This window comes from Semicossyphus pulcher, unplaced genomic scaffold, assembly GCF_022749685.1.
Source record: "Semicossyphus pulcher isolate SPU_LCO1_2020_fin unplaced genomic scaffold, fSemPul1.0.p SCAF_2, whole genome shotgun sequence".
NCBI lineage: Eukaryota > Metazoa > Chordata > Actinopteri > Labriformes > Labridae > Semicossyphus > Semicossyphus pulcher.
The window spans coordinates 9,980,945-9,995,931 of record NW_027211693.1 but is presented as its reverse complement, the minus strand read 5'-3'; the positions used below and the strand labels follow the sequence as shown (position 1 = coordinate 9,995,931).

General features: G+C 43.3%; 1 protein-coding gene across 1 annotated transcript in view; it reads right to left on the bottom strand.

Moving 5' to 3' along the window:
- Positions 1 to 11,960, bottom strand: part of LOC138597746 (teneurin-3) — a 98,781-nt gene extending 86,821 nt beyond the window's left edge. The window contains exons 1-2 of the mRNA XM_069669227.1: positions 11,744 to 11,960; positions 1,104 to 1,342 (exon numbers count right to left, since the gene is read on the bottom strand). Of these exons, the coding sequence (XP_069525328.1) occupies positions 1,104 to 1,275 (172 nt within the window). The 5' untranslated portion in view covers positions 1,276 to 1,342; positions 11,744 to 11,960. The remainder of the gene's footprint in view (positions 1 to 1,103; positions 1,343 to 11,743) is intronic.
- Between the last annotated feature and the right edge of the window lie 3,027 nt (positions 11,961 to 14,987).

The window sequence follows — 14,987 nt, the reverse complement described above, 5'->3', positions numbered from 1 at the left end:
AAAAAGATGAAAAGACTTAAAGGTCTGAATTCACTCTCTGGTTTCTTTTCAGAGCTCTTTTCCATTGCTTGGACCAAGTTACTTCAAGGTTCAATAATGAATTCGATAACTGTTGCTGCTCTCTGCCTGTATTGTTGAAAGGTTTAATCCAAGTCTCAAAGCAAAACTTTGGTCCTGAATGTTTTCACTTTCGAATTTCGAGTCACTTAAAGGGCCAGTTCGCCGATTTTCAAGCTCACTATCATGGGGAGCTAATGCCATTATGCTCTGTGCCTATAGAAGACGCTATCTGCTTCTTCAATGGGCCCTGGAAAACCAGAGAGCTTGCTAAACTACACTTGCTAAACTATCTAGGACGCCTGCCTCCGATGTCTGTTGCGTGTAGTTGAAAAAAACACCTTAAAATGTAATCATTTGTTCCGTGAGGTACCTTGAAACGCTGCCTGCTCTCTTGTTTTTCCTTTACAGACATTCCACATTTATAACTGAGTCATGTCTCAAATCATCAGGTTTAAAATGTAGACTACAGACTTGAAGATTTTTTTAGACGATCCACTGGTGTATTCTTGTATTTGGAATTTTGTACCGCTCTGACTCATTGCCTGCAGCGAAAACGGTAGTATTTCACTCCAGCGTCTCTCACTGGGCTGTTCCTTTCAGAGGGAGGGGCGCAATGCACGCTGGGTGTTGTAGGAATGTAGAATGGGCGAAACCGGGTGCTGTTTGTGCAACTTTCTCCACAGCTATGCCGCCAATTTCAAATATCATTGCTTCTACCGATTACAGAGAACGCCTGACTGACAGCGGCTTTTTCCAGGGGCCGAATTGCTCCTCTTAATTGGTCAAGTCTCAAAGACTCAAGTCCAAAACAAGTTCCACATCCTCATTTCTGTGCCTTCATTTTATTCTGTTTAAAAGAGACGAACTAGCTGCTTAAACTCTCATTAACATGATAATCTTAATTATGTTCCATAATCTGTCATGCACTGTTTTCTAATGGTGTATTTTGGCTGTTTGTGATTCGAGAAGAGATAATCAGTGAAAATCCTCCTTATCTACGTGATGCAACTAGATTTAATTATCTTACTAATTCTGTGCCTTACCTATGCAGTAGCAGAGGATGATGGACAGCACCACAGCTATCCCCACAGCGATCAGGGCGGTGCACTTCCAGGAGCAGTGTTTAGGGGACTTCTTGAACTTGAAAGCCCCTCTGGACAGGCTGTTTCTGGGCAGAGGGCGCGCAGGTGTGGAGTAGACCGTCCCCGTAGCCATGGTGTAACCAGGGGCTGCTGCGCCGAAGAAAGGTGTCGTTCCTGTGCCCGTTTTAAAAAGAAAGTGCCTGCAGGGGGAGAGAGGAGAATACGATGAAATCGGTCCTACTGTTTTCTGCACGTGTCCATCTTTGTCAAAATCTGTCAAAGCTGCAACACCCTGATTTGTTCCTGTCCCCAAAATGACCTTAACACCTCAAAGCGAGCTCACACTTTATTTAAAAAGACAAAAACTAAAACAGGATTTACCAAACAATACTAGTAACTCCCGTGTGTATCACAGTGAAAGAGCAACAGGGTTACACTCTAATAATCTGTATAATCCTGACATTGGAAGAGGTGAACAAAAAGTATCTCATAAAAACAATCATCTCCCACTTGCCCTTTTACAACGGGGCCTTTGCTAATAGCCCATTATACCTGGGGTAATTAAGAGGGTTTAATCAAATGCACTACGGAGTGATCGTCCTATTAACTTTTAAACCCCACGTGAAAAGCTCTTAAGTAAATGAATTAAGCCTTGTTGCAACTCTTGCCACTACTTAGAGATTAATACCCAAATGCCTGCAGGCTTACGGGGACAGACGGGGAAATGGAGCAGATTGACCATGCATCGCAGACGTTTCCGTCTGAACTGCTGAGTGTCCATTTTTGATTAAAAAAGATTAATATACCTTTAAAAGAAATGGTTGAGCTGTATTCTGTAGTTTAAGTACTCTTGTTTTCAGGTAATATACGACTCTAAATTAAAGTCTTAAACACATCAGCAGGACCGCTTTAGGCGCTGAGAAAATGAATTCAGTCGAGGCCTGCTCTGCATGTATACTCTCCTTTACGCTCGTTGCTACATACAAAATTAGGCCTGAGAGTACCTGCCCAGCACCGCTGCAGTAATATCTTTTCAGCTAAAACAGTTGGGGGTTAAGTGCCGCACTCGTTGGGTAAATAAAGAAAAGCGAGTGCTACAAATTAATTTCCTCGTCCGGGTTTACTCGTGCTCTTTCTAAAATATAAAAGAAGTGAGGTTGCGGCGTTTAAAAGAACCCCTAAAAACACAAGGAAGGAATAAGCATTAGAATACAGACTGCTACTATAACATTAATACTAAAAAATGTATTCTGAAATGAGATCATGAAGGAGTGAAATTCAGCCGCACGGTCCTCCCTAACTCTCACATGGAACATCTCCCGTGTCGTTTCACAGTGTTTTATGTTCTATAGGCTATATCCCAGGGGGACAGGTTGCCATGGTAACAGCTAATTTAAACACACCAATAAACTAATAGAGCAGTATTTGCTCATCAATTATTTGTGCGGCATCTGTGAAGTCCCCGTGTAAGTTTTGTAAAGGCTTTTTTTAATCCCGACTGTGACTTGGCGCTAAAAGAAGCTTGAGGACGGCTAATTGGGCTCATAATCTGAAGCTCAGCTGCTAAGGACTGAAAATCCATGTAGTGACACTTAGTAATCAGAGTGTCCCTGATTACTTGATTGGGCCGGTGGGTGAACATGCCTCAGGGACGCTGTGACTCCCCCTGTAACAGTTTGATTAAGCATAATCTGCTTTTAGCTGGACTGAATGTTGTTTCAGAGGACGTTTGACTCTGCAGATGAAAGTCAATCAGATATCAGTAAAATCTAAGAGTTTCTTTTTACAAAGGACACATCATTAACCTACAGCAGAATGTATTGCTCATATTTCAGCCCTGCCGCTGATATTTCAGCCGCTTCCCCTCTCCTGTGAGGATATCTCGGGGCTGAAACCTCCTCTGATCAATTCTAGAAAGAACAAATGTCAGATTTGGATCGCCCGGCTCCTCGATGCCGCGATTGACACGCGTGGTCATTGACAGACAGGGATTCCATTTAAAGGTTACCGAGTGTCACCGCTGGAATGACAATGTTTTGTTCGGCTCATACCTGGAGAAATTCAGATTTTTCAATCTGGAACAATCTGTGCTGCAGCTGCGGCTGAGTGTGTAATACACAGTTGGCTACGAATTGAGGTCAAAACTTGCACAACGTCTGAGGCGGCAGACGTGTCGTCAGACACACAGGCAAATAGACAGCGCTATCTGGGGAGTTAAGTGTAAGTAGATGCAATCTGATGAGGCAGACAGAAAGGGATGTAGATGTGTGACTATATATATGTGTGTGTTTATTGGGAGGTGTATGCCCTCTATTTGAGGTAGGTGACAATCTATTGCTAGTTGCAGAGATGATGTGGAGACAGTTTTAACTTCAAATATACCTGGGTTTGTATGTACGTAAAGATATGACTATACTGTATTATGTCGTAATGACCTCCCTGCTAAAGACACTGAATCATACACTGTACACCAGAAGGGGACATAACCTCTTGTTTCAAAAGTGAAGCCCGTATGGTATTGCATTAAACATGCATTCTCTCTGATGGCCAGCAGGGGGCAACTCCACTGGTTGCAAGAAGAACTCCGACTGGTCCGTCGCAAAGTCCCGCCCCCCTTGGTTACTGTTGCTATGCCTGTCAAACGTTCATGTAAATATTATGGCATTTTCAGCTATAACAGTGAGAGATGTTCCAAGGGAAATAATAGCAAATTTCAGGAAAAATAGTTCCCAAATATCAGAGAGAAGGACGACGATACACATTTGAAAGCTACATCCAGAATATAATTTGTCAGCGGAGTGTTGAGAATGAAGAGGACATAAAAATGGAGGCAAAAGCTCACCGGTCCCAGTGCAAGCGTCAGGCACCGCACGTCCTTACTATTCATGTTAAGCACAACCATATACAGGACCAACAATGTTCTCACACAGCAGGGTAAGTCTAGTAAGTTATGACTCCTTATAACTTTCATTATCTAATATGTTTTAGCCCATTGCTAGCACAACTAATTGATCCCACTGGTTAATTTGTTTAAAGCATGTTAGGATCTCCTAAAGGCACAACAAAATCCTGTACAAGCTTGCCACAACAATGGACCAAACCAAGGGGTGGTAAGGCTGCGTCGATATCATCAGTGGTGGTTGCGAAGGCCAGACATGATTGCAAGATTGCAGAGATCAGTTGACTGTCTTCCACAATTTTTAATCCATGTCCGACATCTCTCCTCTCAAGTTTTTGGCTTCAGAAAAGCGAAAAATATGACACCCCCCTCTAAACTTTAAGGAGATCTCCTGTCGGACTTGCAGATTCCATATGCACACCGTTACGGCATTTCTCCTTGTTGTGAAAGCTCGACAGGCCTCCCACGCCTGGTTACGGTTGGACAGTGGCTGTTCAAGGGAGGGGCTTACCGAAGGGGCAATAGAATCAAAGATGGAACTAAAAAGATCAAAGGTGTGCGTAACATCTGTTTCATGTATAGACTAAATAAGAAGTTGGCTTTGCCTCATAGAACGTTTATTAAGCCTGCTTTCTTCTAGTGGCCAGCAGGGGGCAAAAGGAGTCCTGGAGACTGTATGAAACCAGATGAGAAAATAACCCTCCTTCTCAGCTTTATTGTTACCTCTGTCAACATTGTCCTCATTATTCTTTGGTCTCAATCACTAGTTTCAAGTCTTCTTCACTACAGCATTTAAAGTAAATGTCCCTGTTGAAGTACGACGATAAAGAAGGCTATGCTTTAGTGTGTGGCTTCCTGTGATCGAGAAGTCACTACAACAGCGGGGAGGATAGAGACGTAAGAATGTGTATCCACCCTGTCTGCCGAATATTGCTTCTAAAAGAACTAAATGGCGACGGCTGAAATGCTGAACTCGAGGCTCAAACCAAAGAGTGATGTTGCACTGGCCCTAAATTCAAACAGTTTATGATCTGAAGTACAAATGAGGGCGTTAAATCTGCAGAACTTTGCTCCGGAGCCTTTAGCTGTTAAAGATCTCCAACTGCTAATCAGAATAATTAAAAGGCTGCAGTAATAAAGAGTTAAATTATGTAAACAAATCATAAAATACTTGCACAATTTAGTTGATGGAACAATCTGAACGCATAAAATTACCTGAAGCATATGGCATGCCGTGGGTGTTTTAAAACCAGACGTCAGCTATGTTCCCGTCATTTATATCCCTTTTGCTTTGAACGAGAGAGTGAAACTGAAAGTTGTCAGAATCTGAGTGAACCAGCATCAGCGAGACAAATTCCTGTGCCGGACATTTATTTTCACTCGGCGCTTAAAGTAATTCTGCTGCTGATGTTTTTCATGTCGGCCTTTTTTATTTTTTCTCTCTAAAAGAGCAGACTGAAGGGGTCTAAAGATGAAATGCTGTTGGACATGATTAACAAACAGCGGACCAGTGTAAATGTCTGCAGCTATACACAGTGGATGACCGGCTGTAATTGATTACAGCCAGTGTGATGCAACAAGGCACATTACTATGCTAATCCAGTCAGCCCTAGTGATAGCAATGTGGTGCTGAGAGAGAGAGAGAGAAGGGAGAGAGACAATCAGGACAGTGTGAGACTGAGAGCGAACCAGAGCAAATGAATGGCTTGTGTGTCGGTGTGATCGCAGTGTGTCTGCGTGCACGCCTGTCTGTCCCATTGAGAAGCCTGTAACACAAAAGCAGCAGTCAGCCCGCTCTCCTCTGCGCTCACAACATTGCTTGTCATCAGGATGACATTTGAAAACATCCTCACAGAGGACAAAAGACTAAACAGGGAGTGGGTGGATTTGTCTACGGCTAAGCTTCAGCTGGAGGGGTGAGAGAGCACACCAGAAACAATGCAGATCGGAGCCCTCAGAATATGTAATCTGTCTATTAGCCCCTTTTCTGCGTTAGCATTAGCATTTCAAGGTGAGAGCTGGAATAATCAGGGCGCTTTAATCCATGGTCGGAAAAATACTACAGATGTGGCAGGCATTGCTGTGATTAATATTGTTAACACTTGCTGTCGTCACCATCTTTCTCCCCCCAGATCACCACCTGCCCTCTCAGCAGGGGTGTGCTAGCAGGTGCTATTCTGGTGCAGCCAGCTCTGTGGCCGTGTGATGGTATTTCAGGCGAGTTTAAATGTGCCCACGAGATCAGCGTGGTGCCATCTTGAGAGTGCTCAGAATGTTTGCACCAAAAAATTTACTATATTTAACTAGTGTGATGAGGTTCGGCGAAAGAAGAGCTCAGCCCGAATGTACATTAAAAATGATTAGTTTAACTCTGAGACGATTAGCCCGTAGCTTGATCTTGATGGACCTGGTCCACTAGCTCAAATGCACCTGGTGTATTTTATTAATTTTTTGTATTATATCTGGAAATAATCCCATTGAGATACAAAATCTCTTTTACAAGGGAGTCCCGGCCACGACAGCAGCATAAAAAGTTTCACACGAAGAACGAACAACAGACTAAGATAAGCAGGAAATTCATCCAACAATAACTTCACCAATAAAACGGGTGCATTCACTAATGCTGCTTTTATAATCTTCCAAGCTAATAAATTGCTCCAGTTTAAGGTGACCCTGCAGCTCAGACCAACATGAAGGAGCAAAAACATTAAAATAACTTTTACCAAAGACAGATGGAGTTCGAGGAATGACAAACATATGTCCATGTGACCGAAGGCTGCAGCCGCTGAAAGTTTTAGGAGTCAATAGACAACATAAGTAAGAAGGCAGTTGATGTAGTATTGCCACACTTTAGCTACTGTTATGAGCAGAGATGTTCTCTATTTAGACTACTCTCCACTATTCATCCTCTGTTCAGGAATGCCTTTAAATTCGCTGCCAGAAATCATCTGGAACAGATGCACTGTTCAGTGCCAGCAGCAGCAGCAGTTTATACAGTAGCCCTCGAATCAGAGGAAAATATTGCAGAACTCTGGAATCGCCACAGAAATGTGTGCTTGGCACTTAAGATGTTGGCAAAATAGATGAAAAGGAAAACACACGAGGAGAAGAAAAAAAATACGTCTTGAGGATTACCACTTTGTCTACACCACCATCCTCTTTGGCAGGTAACCAACGCTCGCTGCAAGCTCCTTTCTATTCCAAAAGGCTAGTTGGCTGCTTTCTTACACATGACTAATCAGTCCTGGTGCGATCCTGACACCGTGGCTGCTGTACAGAAAAAAAAAAGTTCAATATTCCTGCTCTGATGTGAAGCATGACTGTCTGACTCATGATTTACATGTGCATCCCACACAAACAGCCACACACACACGCACCAACCAAACCCCTGCCTGGATTACCTCTGCTATTCTTCTTCGCCCCTGAGAACAATCCCAACACATCCTCCATCAGGAAAACGCACCGTCTGTGGGACACTGTAGCACATGATGATTTTGGAGCAGAGGCATAATTTCATTTCAGTGGAGGACTCCCCTGACACATGAATCCAATGAGGATTGACAGAACATTTATAACTGCTACGTGTGGCTGGGCAGGGCCTTCAAAAGACTCATTTTGAAATGTCATAACGCCTGTTCTACCTGAATCTCATTGAATCTAAGTGGAAAAAAAACGCTGAAGTGGGCTCCAAAGGACATGCATATGTAAGAGCATACGTCTTATCTGTATCTGATCCAGTGGAGCACTTATAGAGCGTATAGCTCGCACCATAAAAGCTGTCAGGAATCAGAATTTCACACATGCTCATATAGGCTATTTTAAACAAAGGATTAAGTACTGCTATGGAATAATTACCGTATATGTGGATCGGTCTCTTAAGGGACATTGCAACTCATTAGAATGAAATTCAGTGAAATATTTCTAATTGAAAATATCACAAAAATCTATTTCAGTGAAGCCAAGTGGTTAGTAAGGGAAACCTGAGGGGATTTATTAAAAGCACTCCACACACTAAAGATCTGAATGTCTCCACGGCACTTGAGAATAGCAACGAACAGCAAGCGGCATCTATGCTCCGTTGCCGACTAATTGAGCCCGTTGAATGAAGTGGACTTAGTGAGCAATAAAGCAGAACAAAAGCTGAAGGAGGATTTTATAGAGTTATCTGATGTGTGAGAGCAACGTTCCTCGTGGTAACAAAGAACCGTGCGGTGAACATCACTTGATCTACGGTCTGCTGTCGGATCAAGACCGGAGACGTCTGCTTCTCAGGTATGAGTTTAAAGGAGCAGTTCGCCCCCGGAAAAAGCCACCTTCAGTCAAAGCTGGTGTTCTTTGTAATTGATAGAAGAAATTATATTTGAAATTGGCGGCATAGCTGTGGAGAAGGTCGTACAAACAGCTCGTGGTTTCGCCCATTCTACATTCCTACAACACCCAGCGTGCGTTGCGCCCCTCTCTCTGAAAGGAACGGCCCAGCGAGAGACGGTGGAGTCAAATACTACCGTTTCACTGCAGGCAATGACAAATACGACGAGAATATAGGGGTGGATCAGCTAAAAAATCTCCAGGTCTGCAGTCTACATTTCAAAGCTGACGATTTTGAACGAGACATGACATCGGAGGCGGGCGTCCTAGATTGAGGAAGTGTAGTTTAGCAAGCTCCCTGACCTCTGCCAGATGACGGGTTTTACAACGTCTGGCGGAGGTTTTCCAGGGCCCATTGGAGAAGCGGATAGCGTCCTTCAAAGGCACATAGCGAAAGTGCATTTTTCTCCTACCATATTGGCATCAGCTCCCCATAATAGCATGATAGGACTGAGGATGAAAATCATTGAACTGGCCCTTTAAGTTAATTAAAACAGCTTATAAATGTTGCTTTACTTTGATTACATGTTCAATTTTGGGACTCATTGTTTCTTCTACATCCTCTTTATGTATTCTCCCCCACAATACAAACAGTAACAGCTGATGTTGAGCTGTAAAATAAGGCTTCTTCTCTCTGATACATACAGTATGTTTGATCTTTGCTAAGTGAGCCAAAAAAAAAACGTGGTGTCCCAACACATCTTTGACAGCATGATCACAGCGAGATCAGTGGCTTTATTCACTCTCCATATAATAATGAGCCGTAGTTACAGAAGGAGTGCCGAGTGCGGCTCTTCACTCATTTAAAAGAACACTGAAAGCTATTCACAGTGAAAGCTCGTTGGTACCGAGTCAAATTAGCACACTTGCGCTTTGAAGACCAACACTTTTATGGGAGGTTACGCACACATAATTCATTGCTGCTAATTGCTGTAAAAGTAGCTAATGCTGTCGAATGAGTGCTTTATTTTCAAGGGGGTCACGTCACAGGAAATATATTAAACAAGATCAGAGCATTATCATTTAGATTTGACTCTTTTTTTTTTTAATCAGCTGCCTTGTTCGGAATAATTTACTGTCTTCGCATGTGGCCACGTCTACCGTGCGGCATTAGGAATCAAATCAATGTCCAGGATTCAAAAGAAATCAAATCCCAACTGCGCGGTGCCAGGACCGTGCCGGCCCCAAACCCCCTGAAGGGAACCTAATAAATACTTTCTGGAGCTTCTGTTTACATTTCCCAACCTGGTGGTTTTCTTGACATGTGCAATTATGTGGTGAACCGGGTCTTCCCTTTTGGCCCCGTCCCGTTCCCACCCACTGACAAGCACTTGATTTAGAGTCCACTGTGGTGATAGTGATTTATGCCTCGTCTGATGATAGGTGTGCACATATTGTTTTGTCGATACAGGCTAAGACAGCTCAAGGTCACTGCGCGGTTAGTATTCAATCACAGCATCTTCCCCAGAAAGTGAAACTGTCACCGCGTATCCCCATTGATTCAGTCAGATCATAAGAGGTTGTTACTGCATGCTGCCACAGATGAAATTCAAAGTTTACATTCATCTGAGCCTTTAGAAAGCGAACGCCGCGCCGGGGAGGTATCAGGCTAGAATGCAATCATCTTTTCGAAGGCGGTTTCTGAGTCACAGAGCAATGTACCACACTTCATTAGCCAGGATATTCTGAGCTCACTGATTAAGAGAGATGTAACTGATGTTTCAGGAGGAAAACTTGGCAGAGGCTCTCATGACAAAGTCGTATAGTACACAGCATTTTTTTTAAATATAACACACCATCCGCTTACCGAGTTTCTTGTTAACTTATGGCCTCTCTGATATGAACTGGCAGGCTCTTAGATATTCACATTTTTCACTCTCTTCATGAGCTTTCCTTCTCACCGTACGTCTGTGCAATTTAGTAATCAACCCTTAGTTGTGGGTGCATTTAAAAGGCAAAAAACCTGCAATATTATTTTCAACAGAGGAGTAACAATGACCATATTTAACAGACTCAGCAGGAAGCAGATTATGCCATGCATAATTTGAGTAATGATAATTTGCCCTGATGGGGTGTAGTCCTTAAAAGAGGCCTTAAAAACAGCTAGAATAAGATATCTTAAATCTCGAGGTGAATTATCATGTCATTATCCACTCTTGTTTAGAAGTACAGCACTAAAAACATTCAAATCATCAGGTGTTAATGTTCTTTTTTTCACTCTGTAGTCCATGCCAATTCCCAGTCTGTTCCTAAGTACCAGTAACTGGACCAGGGCTCCTCAGTGCGAGTTTTTCCACTCGCATTTGCCCCTAAAAATAGGTGTGTGCGAGCTGGAAAAAATAATTTACGAGCACAGTGCGCGAGTAAAGATTACCACCTACCGTGATCTTTTCCCCCTGCTAACTGTTCACAAACTACAAAGTCCCACATTGCAAAAGCCACAATGCTCCAATCACAGGAGAGGAGGAATCCGGCGAGGGGGAAGCGCAAAGTTCAACCACAGACTTTATGGTTTCGACTTAAGAGCCTTCGTGCGGCTTAACTGAGGCGACTAACACTGACATACCTTTTTTGCCATTTCTTAATGTTTTTCTGAGCAGATAATACAAGCAGCACCATTGCAATAATTCACTGTTGCAATAGCCACGCACAGACACATGCGCCTTATAAATGTATATAATAAGTTGTAAATAAACTTGCTGTTACTAGAACATTTTTCACTGTGCTCCTTTTCCTTTGGGAAACAAAGTTAGCGTAGAGCACTGTGTACGTTTACTTGTTTGCTAGAAATGACACTCCTGGAGTTCAGCATGTGCTTTGCTATCAAATACTGAACTCCATTCTGCTAAGCTGGGTGATACATTGTCTGCCTTCCTATAACCTCTGCAGGTCATACAAACATGGTGCTGTAGTACAGCAATAAAAGCATCTATATAAAGTAGGAATTTCAGGTGAGTAAACAAATATCACATCGCAGATTCAGCCAAGACTGAGTGAGTCAGAGTAAACCCTGACTGTGGCTCTTCTGAATATAGTCCAATATCCAACAAACAGGTCAGTGGATTATGCAAACAGGAAAGTAGATCTGGGGTAACCAAAATGAGGCAGACAAGTGATGAAGTTAAATGAGTAAAGCGTAGGTACTGTTTCTGTCTGTGATATATATGAAAAAAAAAAATCAATTACAGGGGAGGAGTTGGAGCACACTTCAAAAGTTGTAATTAAAATAAACTTTTTAAACAGAACCTAATTTATTTCACCTCGTTTTGTTTCCGAGTCATTGAAAAATGGCTTCATAATAACACCTGGAGGTAGGTCATCATGGGTCACTCACCTGCTCTCCAGGGCCACATTGCTGCCCAGGACCCAGCTGTCCTGCAGCTGGACGCATTCCGCCGTACTCTGCAAGTCGGCCGCCAGGCCGGCTGTGGGCGGCGGGCTCGGGCTCCTCTGATTGGCCAGTGAGCTGCGGCTCAGGGACGTGATGGACGGGTGCTGCTTGTGCGGGGGCGGGGCAGGTGGGAGAGGAGGTGGGACCGGACGACTGGATAGATGGTCACCTGGAGATGGGCAGAGGGAAGAAACAATCACGATAAAAGGTTGGGTCGTTTTAGTTTTTAAAATTAAGTTTACACTAGATCGGTTAGAGACAGCAGATGGAGACGATAATGCATCTGCGTTGTATGTATGGTATGACAGCGTACAGGCACCTAACAGACCCAGAAAAGTAAATACAACCAAGAGCAAGTCGTTAAAATGAGATGCAACCACTGCAAAAAGAAGAGAAATAAGAGCCGCTTTTATGGCAACACACATAATAATTGTCGCAAAACGCCACCCGGCTGACAGTTGGGTTCTCTTAAACAGAAGGTCACTTAGAGAGGCAGCTGTTCTTTTATGGGCGCTTAACGCAATGTTTCACGTTTGATTACAGCCAGAGAAGACTCTCAAATAACTAATGACCAGAACATCCATTAGAGCTCTGGGAGAACAGGTTTTCCAATTTCACACAAAGCTGTGTAATTGGCCCCCAGAATGGCATGTGGTGATTATCTATCCATCTTCCCTGTTTAAAAGGTAAAACCCACAGTGCTGACAATTCTGATTTGCTCCAATGAGCCCCAAATGGGTATCGTCTTTCTTGCCTTACAGAGCCTTGGAGAAGATTGAGGAAAGCAGCGTCTTTTAGGAGCTGTTGTTTTTGCATTGACAGCATGAATTTTTATAAAGCCTATCAGGAGTAGCATTTGGAGCATATGAGCGCTGGAGGATGTTGCCGGCGTTTGATTTAACCTTTACTTTCTCAGCCATGCATAAAGGCCTTGTGGACTATATTCTGCGGATCAAATTCCTGCTAGACAGAACAGCCTAATTGAAAGTAGTCATTGTTTTGAAAGGAGCTTTTAATGACCATGTAATTTTTGTCCTTGTCTGTGCGCTTCTGTTTCTCACTGTGCCCTTGTGTGCATAAAACGAGCTGTACAGTGCAGGAAAATGAGCCTTGCATTTGCTTCCACAGTGCAAAGAGGAAACATTGAAGCCCTTCAGAGCTGGGGAAATGATTTCCAGCGCTTTGAGGCACAAACCTTCGGGCTACAACTGGAGCCACTGAAGATTGTTTCTCTCATATTCAGAGGAGGACGGCATCAGAGATATACCGTAAGGAATATTGTAATAGGACATATTATAAAGAGTAAAACTCATCTCCTTGAGTTAATTGCGGGAATAGAAACACCGGGATAAAGTTTAGCATTGAGTTATTGTTTTTAAAGCAAAACATATACTTTAGGACACCCTACAATGAAAGATGAAGGATGAGGACGAAGGATGAGGACGAAGGATGCTTGTGCAGAGGGCCAGTCTAAGCTTAATTAAGCCGGGGTAGACTTTAACCAAACGCAATCAAATATCATCAAGCCTGAGTCCAAAGACACGACATGAATTACCTGCAATAAACTGCAGCATTGGAATTGAAAAATATGAGGCTGCAGTGACTTAGTGATAATGATTACAAGACACCCCACTCATCTCCTGGGCTAGACTGTGAGCCCTATTAGAAAAGTGCTAAGTAGGCTAATAGAAATGTGGATTATCTACCAACACTGGCTGGTTTTACTTCACCTCTGGGCCTCATTCCACTGTATGAGCCCGCAGCAGACGCGAGCTCCACTTCACTTTCCGGGGGAAGCATTTTTCATATAATCAGCACACACTAGTGCAACAGTGCGATGTCAATGACGGGGTACAGGGAGGCGAAATGAAGCAGATGGGTTCTGGAAAACAGCAAGTGATCCAACATGGAGGTAGGTGGAATTTTAATGGATAGAGTGGGCTTTTTTTAGAAGGGAAATATTTGAGGAAAACATGACTTTTATAATAACTAATGAAAAAATGATGAAAAGGAAGTGACACATCGTGGAGTCAAAACTGAAGTGCCTTAAACCTGCTTTTCTTCAAGTAGCCAGCAGGGGGCGGCTGGTTGCTGAATGAAGTCCGACTGTATGAAACCAGATGAGAAAATGACTATTTTCAAATGATTGATTACATCTGTAAACATTTTTGGTCTTGATCGCTAGTTTCAACATCTTAAGAGTGAAATCCTTGAAAAAGCGGCGTTTGCTTGGTGGTTGAGGTATTCAACGGTCCACTGGAACCCTAGGACCCCTAGGACCCGTCTGGTCCCGGTTTGCGTCCACGTTTTATGTAAGCAACTGGTTCCAGGTCAGGACTCATTCTATAACCCCGGGTTCGAGTCTGTTCAACATTCTGTGTCACACCCGAGTGAATCAGGGAAGACCCGCTGGTCATGAGGAAAGAGAAAGTGCAAGCAAAAAGCAGCTTTGGCCACAAGGTGGCACCAGTGAACTGGCCGAGCGAGTGCTCCAGCTGCTTTTGCTCAGGAGGTGAAGGGTCAGATCACAGGTCAGACTCGGACAACAAGGATGATAGCGAACTAGAAAAGCTAATGTTAGAAGCCGTGGCAAAGCGTAATCATTATCACTGTTCAAAAGGACGAGAAATCTAAGTTAATTTTATTATGTTAGATGCAACAAAACAGCAATGCTGCTTCTCAATGGATTATATGCACGGCCAGGCACAGGGGAGAAGGCTACGTCACATTAGGTAGGACAAGAGGTTTTGTTTTGACAACTGACTAACGGTAACTTTTTAATAACAATCAGCTGTGAAGTCGGTGGTGATCATGTCTGTTTCGCCAGCTGGGATCAGGTCCGACATGTCTCGGTTCTGCATGGGTCCAGGTCCCAGATTTCAAATAATGATGGATCCTGTTCGGTTTCGGGTTGTACATTTCCTGGTCTCTGGGTTTGGGCACAGTTTGGACTAGTGAAGACCTCTACTCTGTTGCATGGTTACCTGTGATTGGCATGTTGCTATCACAGCAACCTGTCAACTATAGCAACGCCGAGCCACCCTGTCGTCCAAATATGCTCACGTCTGGTTCCAAGAAACAAGATGGCGACCGCAAAAATGTTTAACTCTTCCAAAGCCTTCCAAACAAAAATAAATAAACCAGTGACTGACATGACAGTAGCTTCATCTACTTCTTTTTTAGTCTT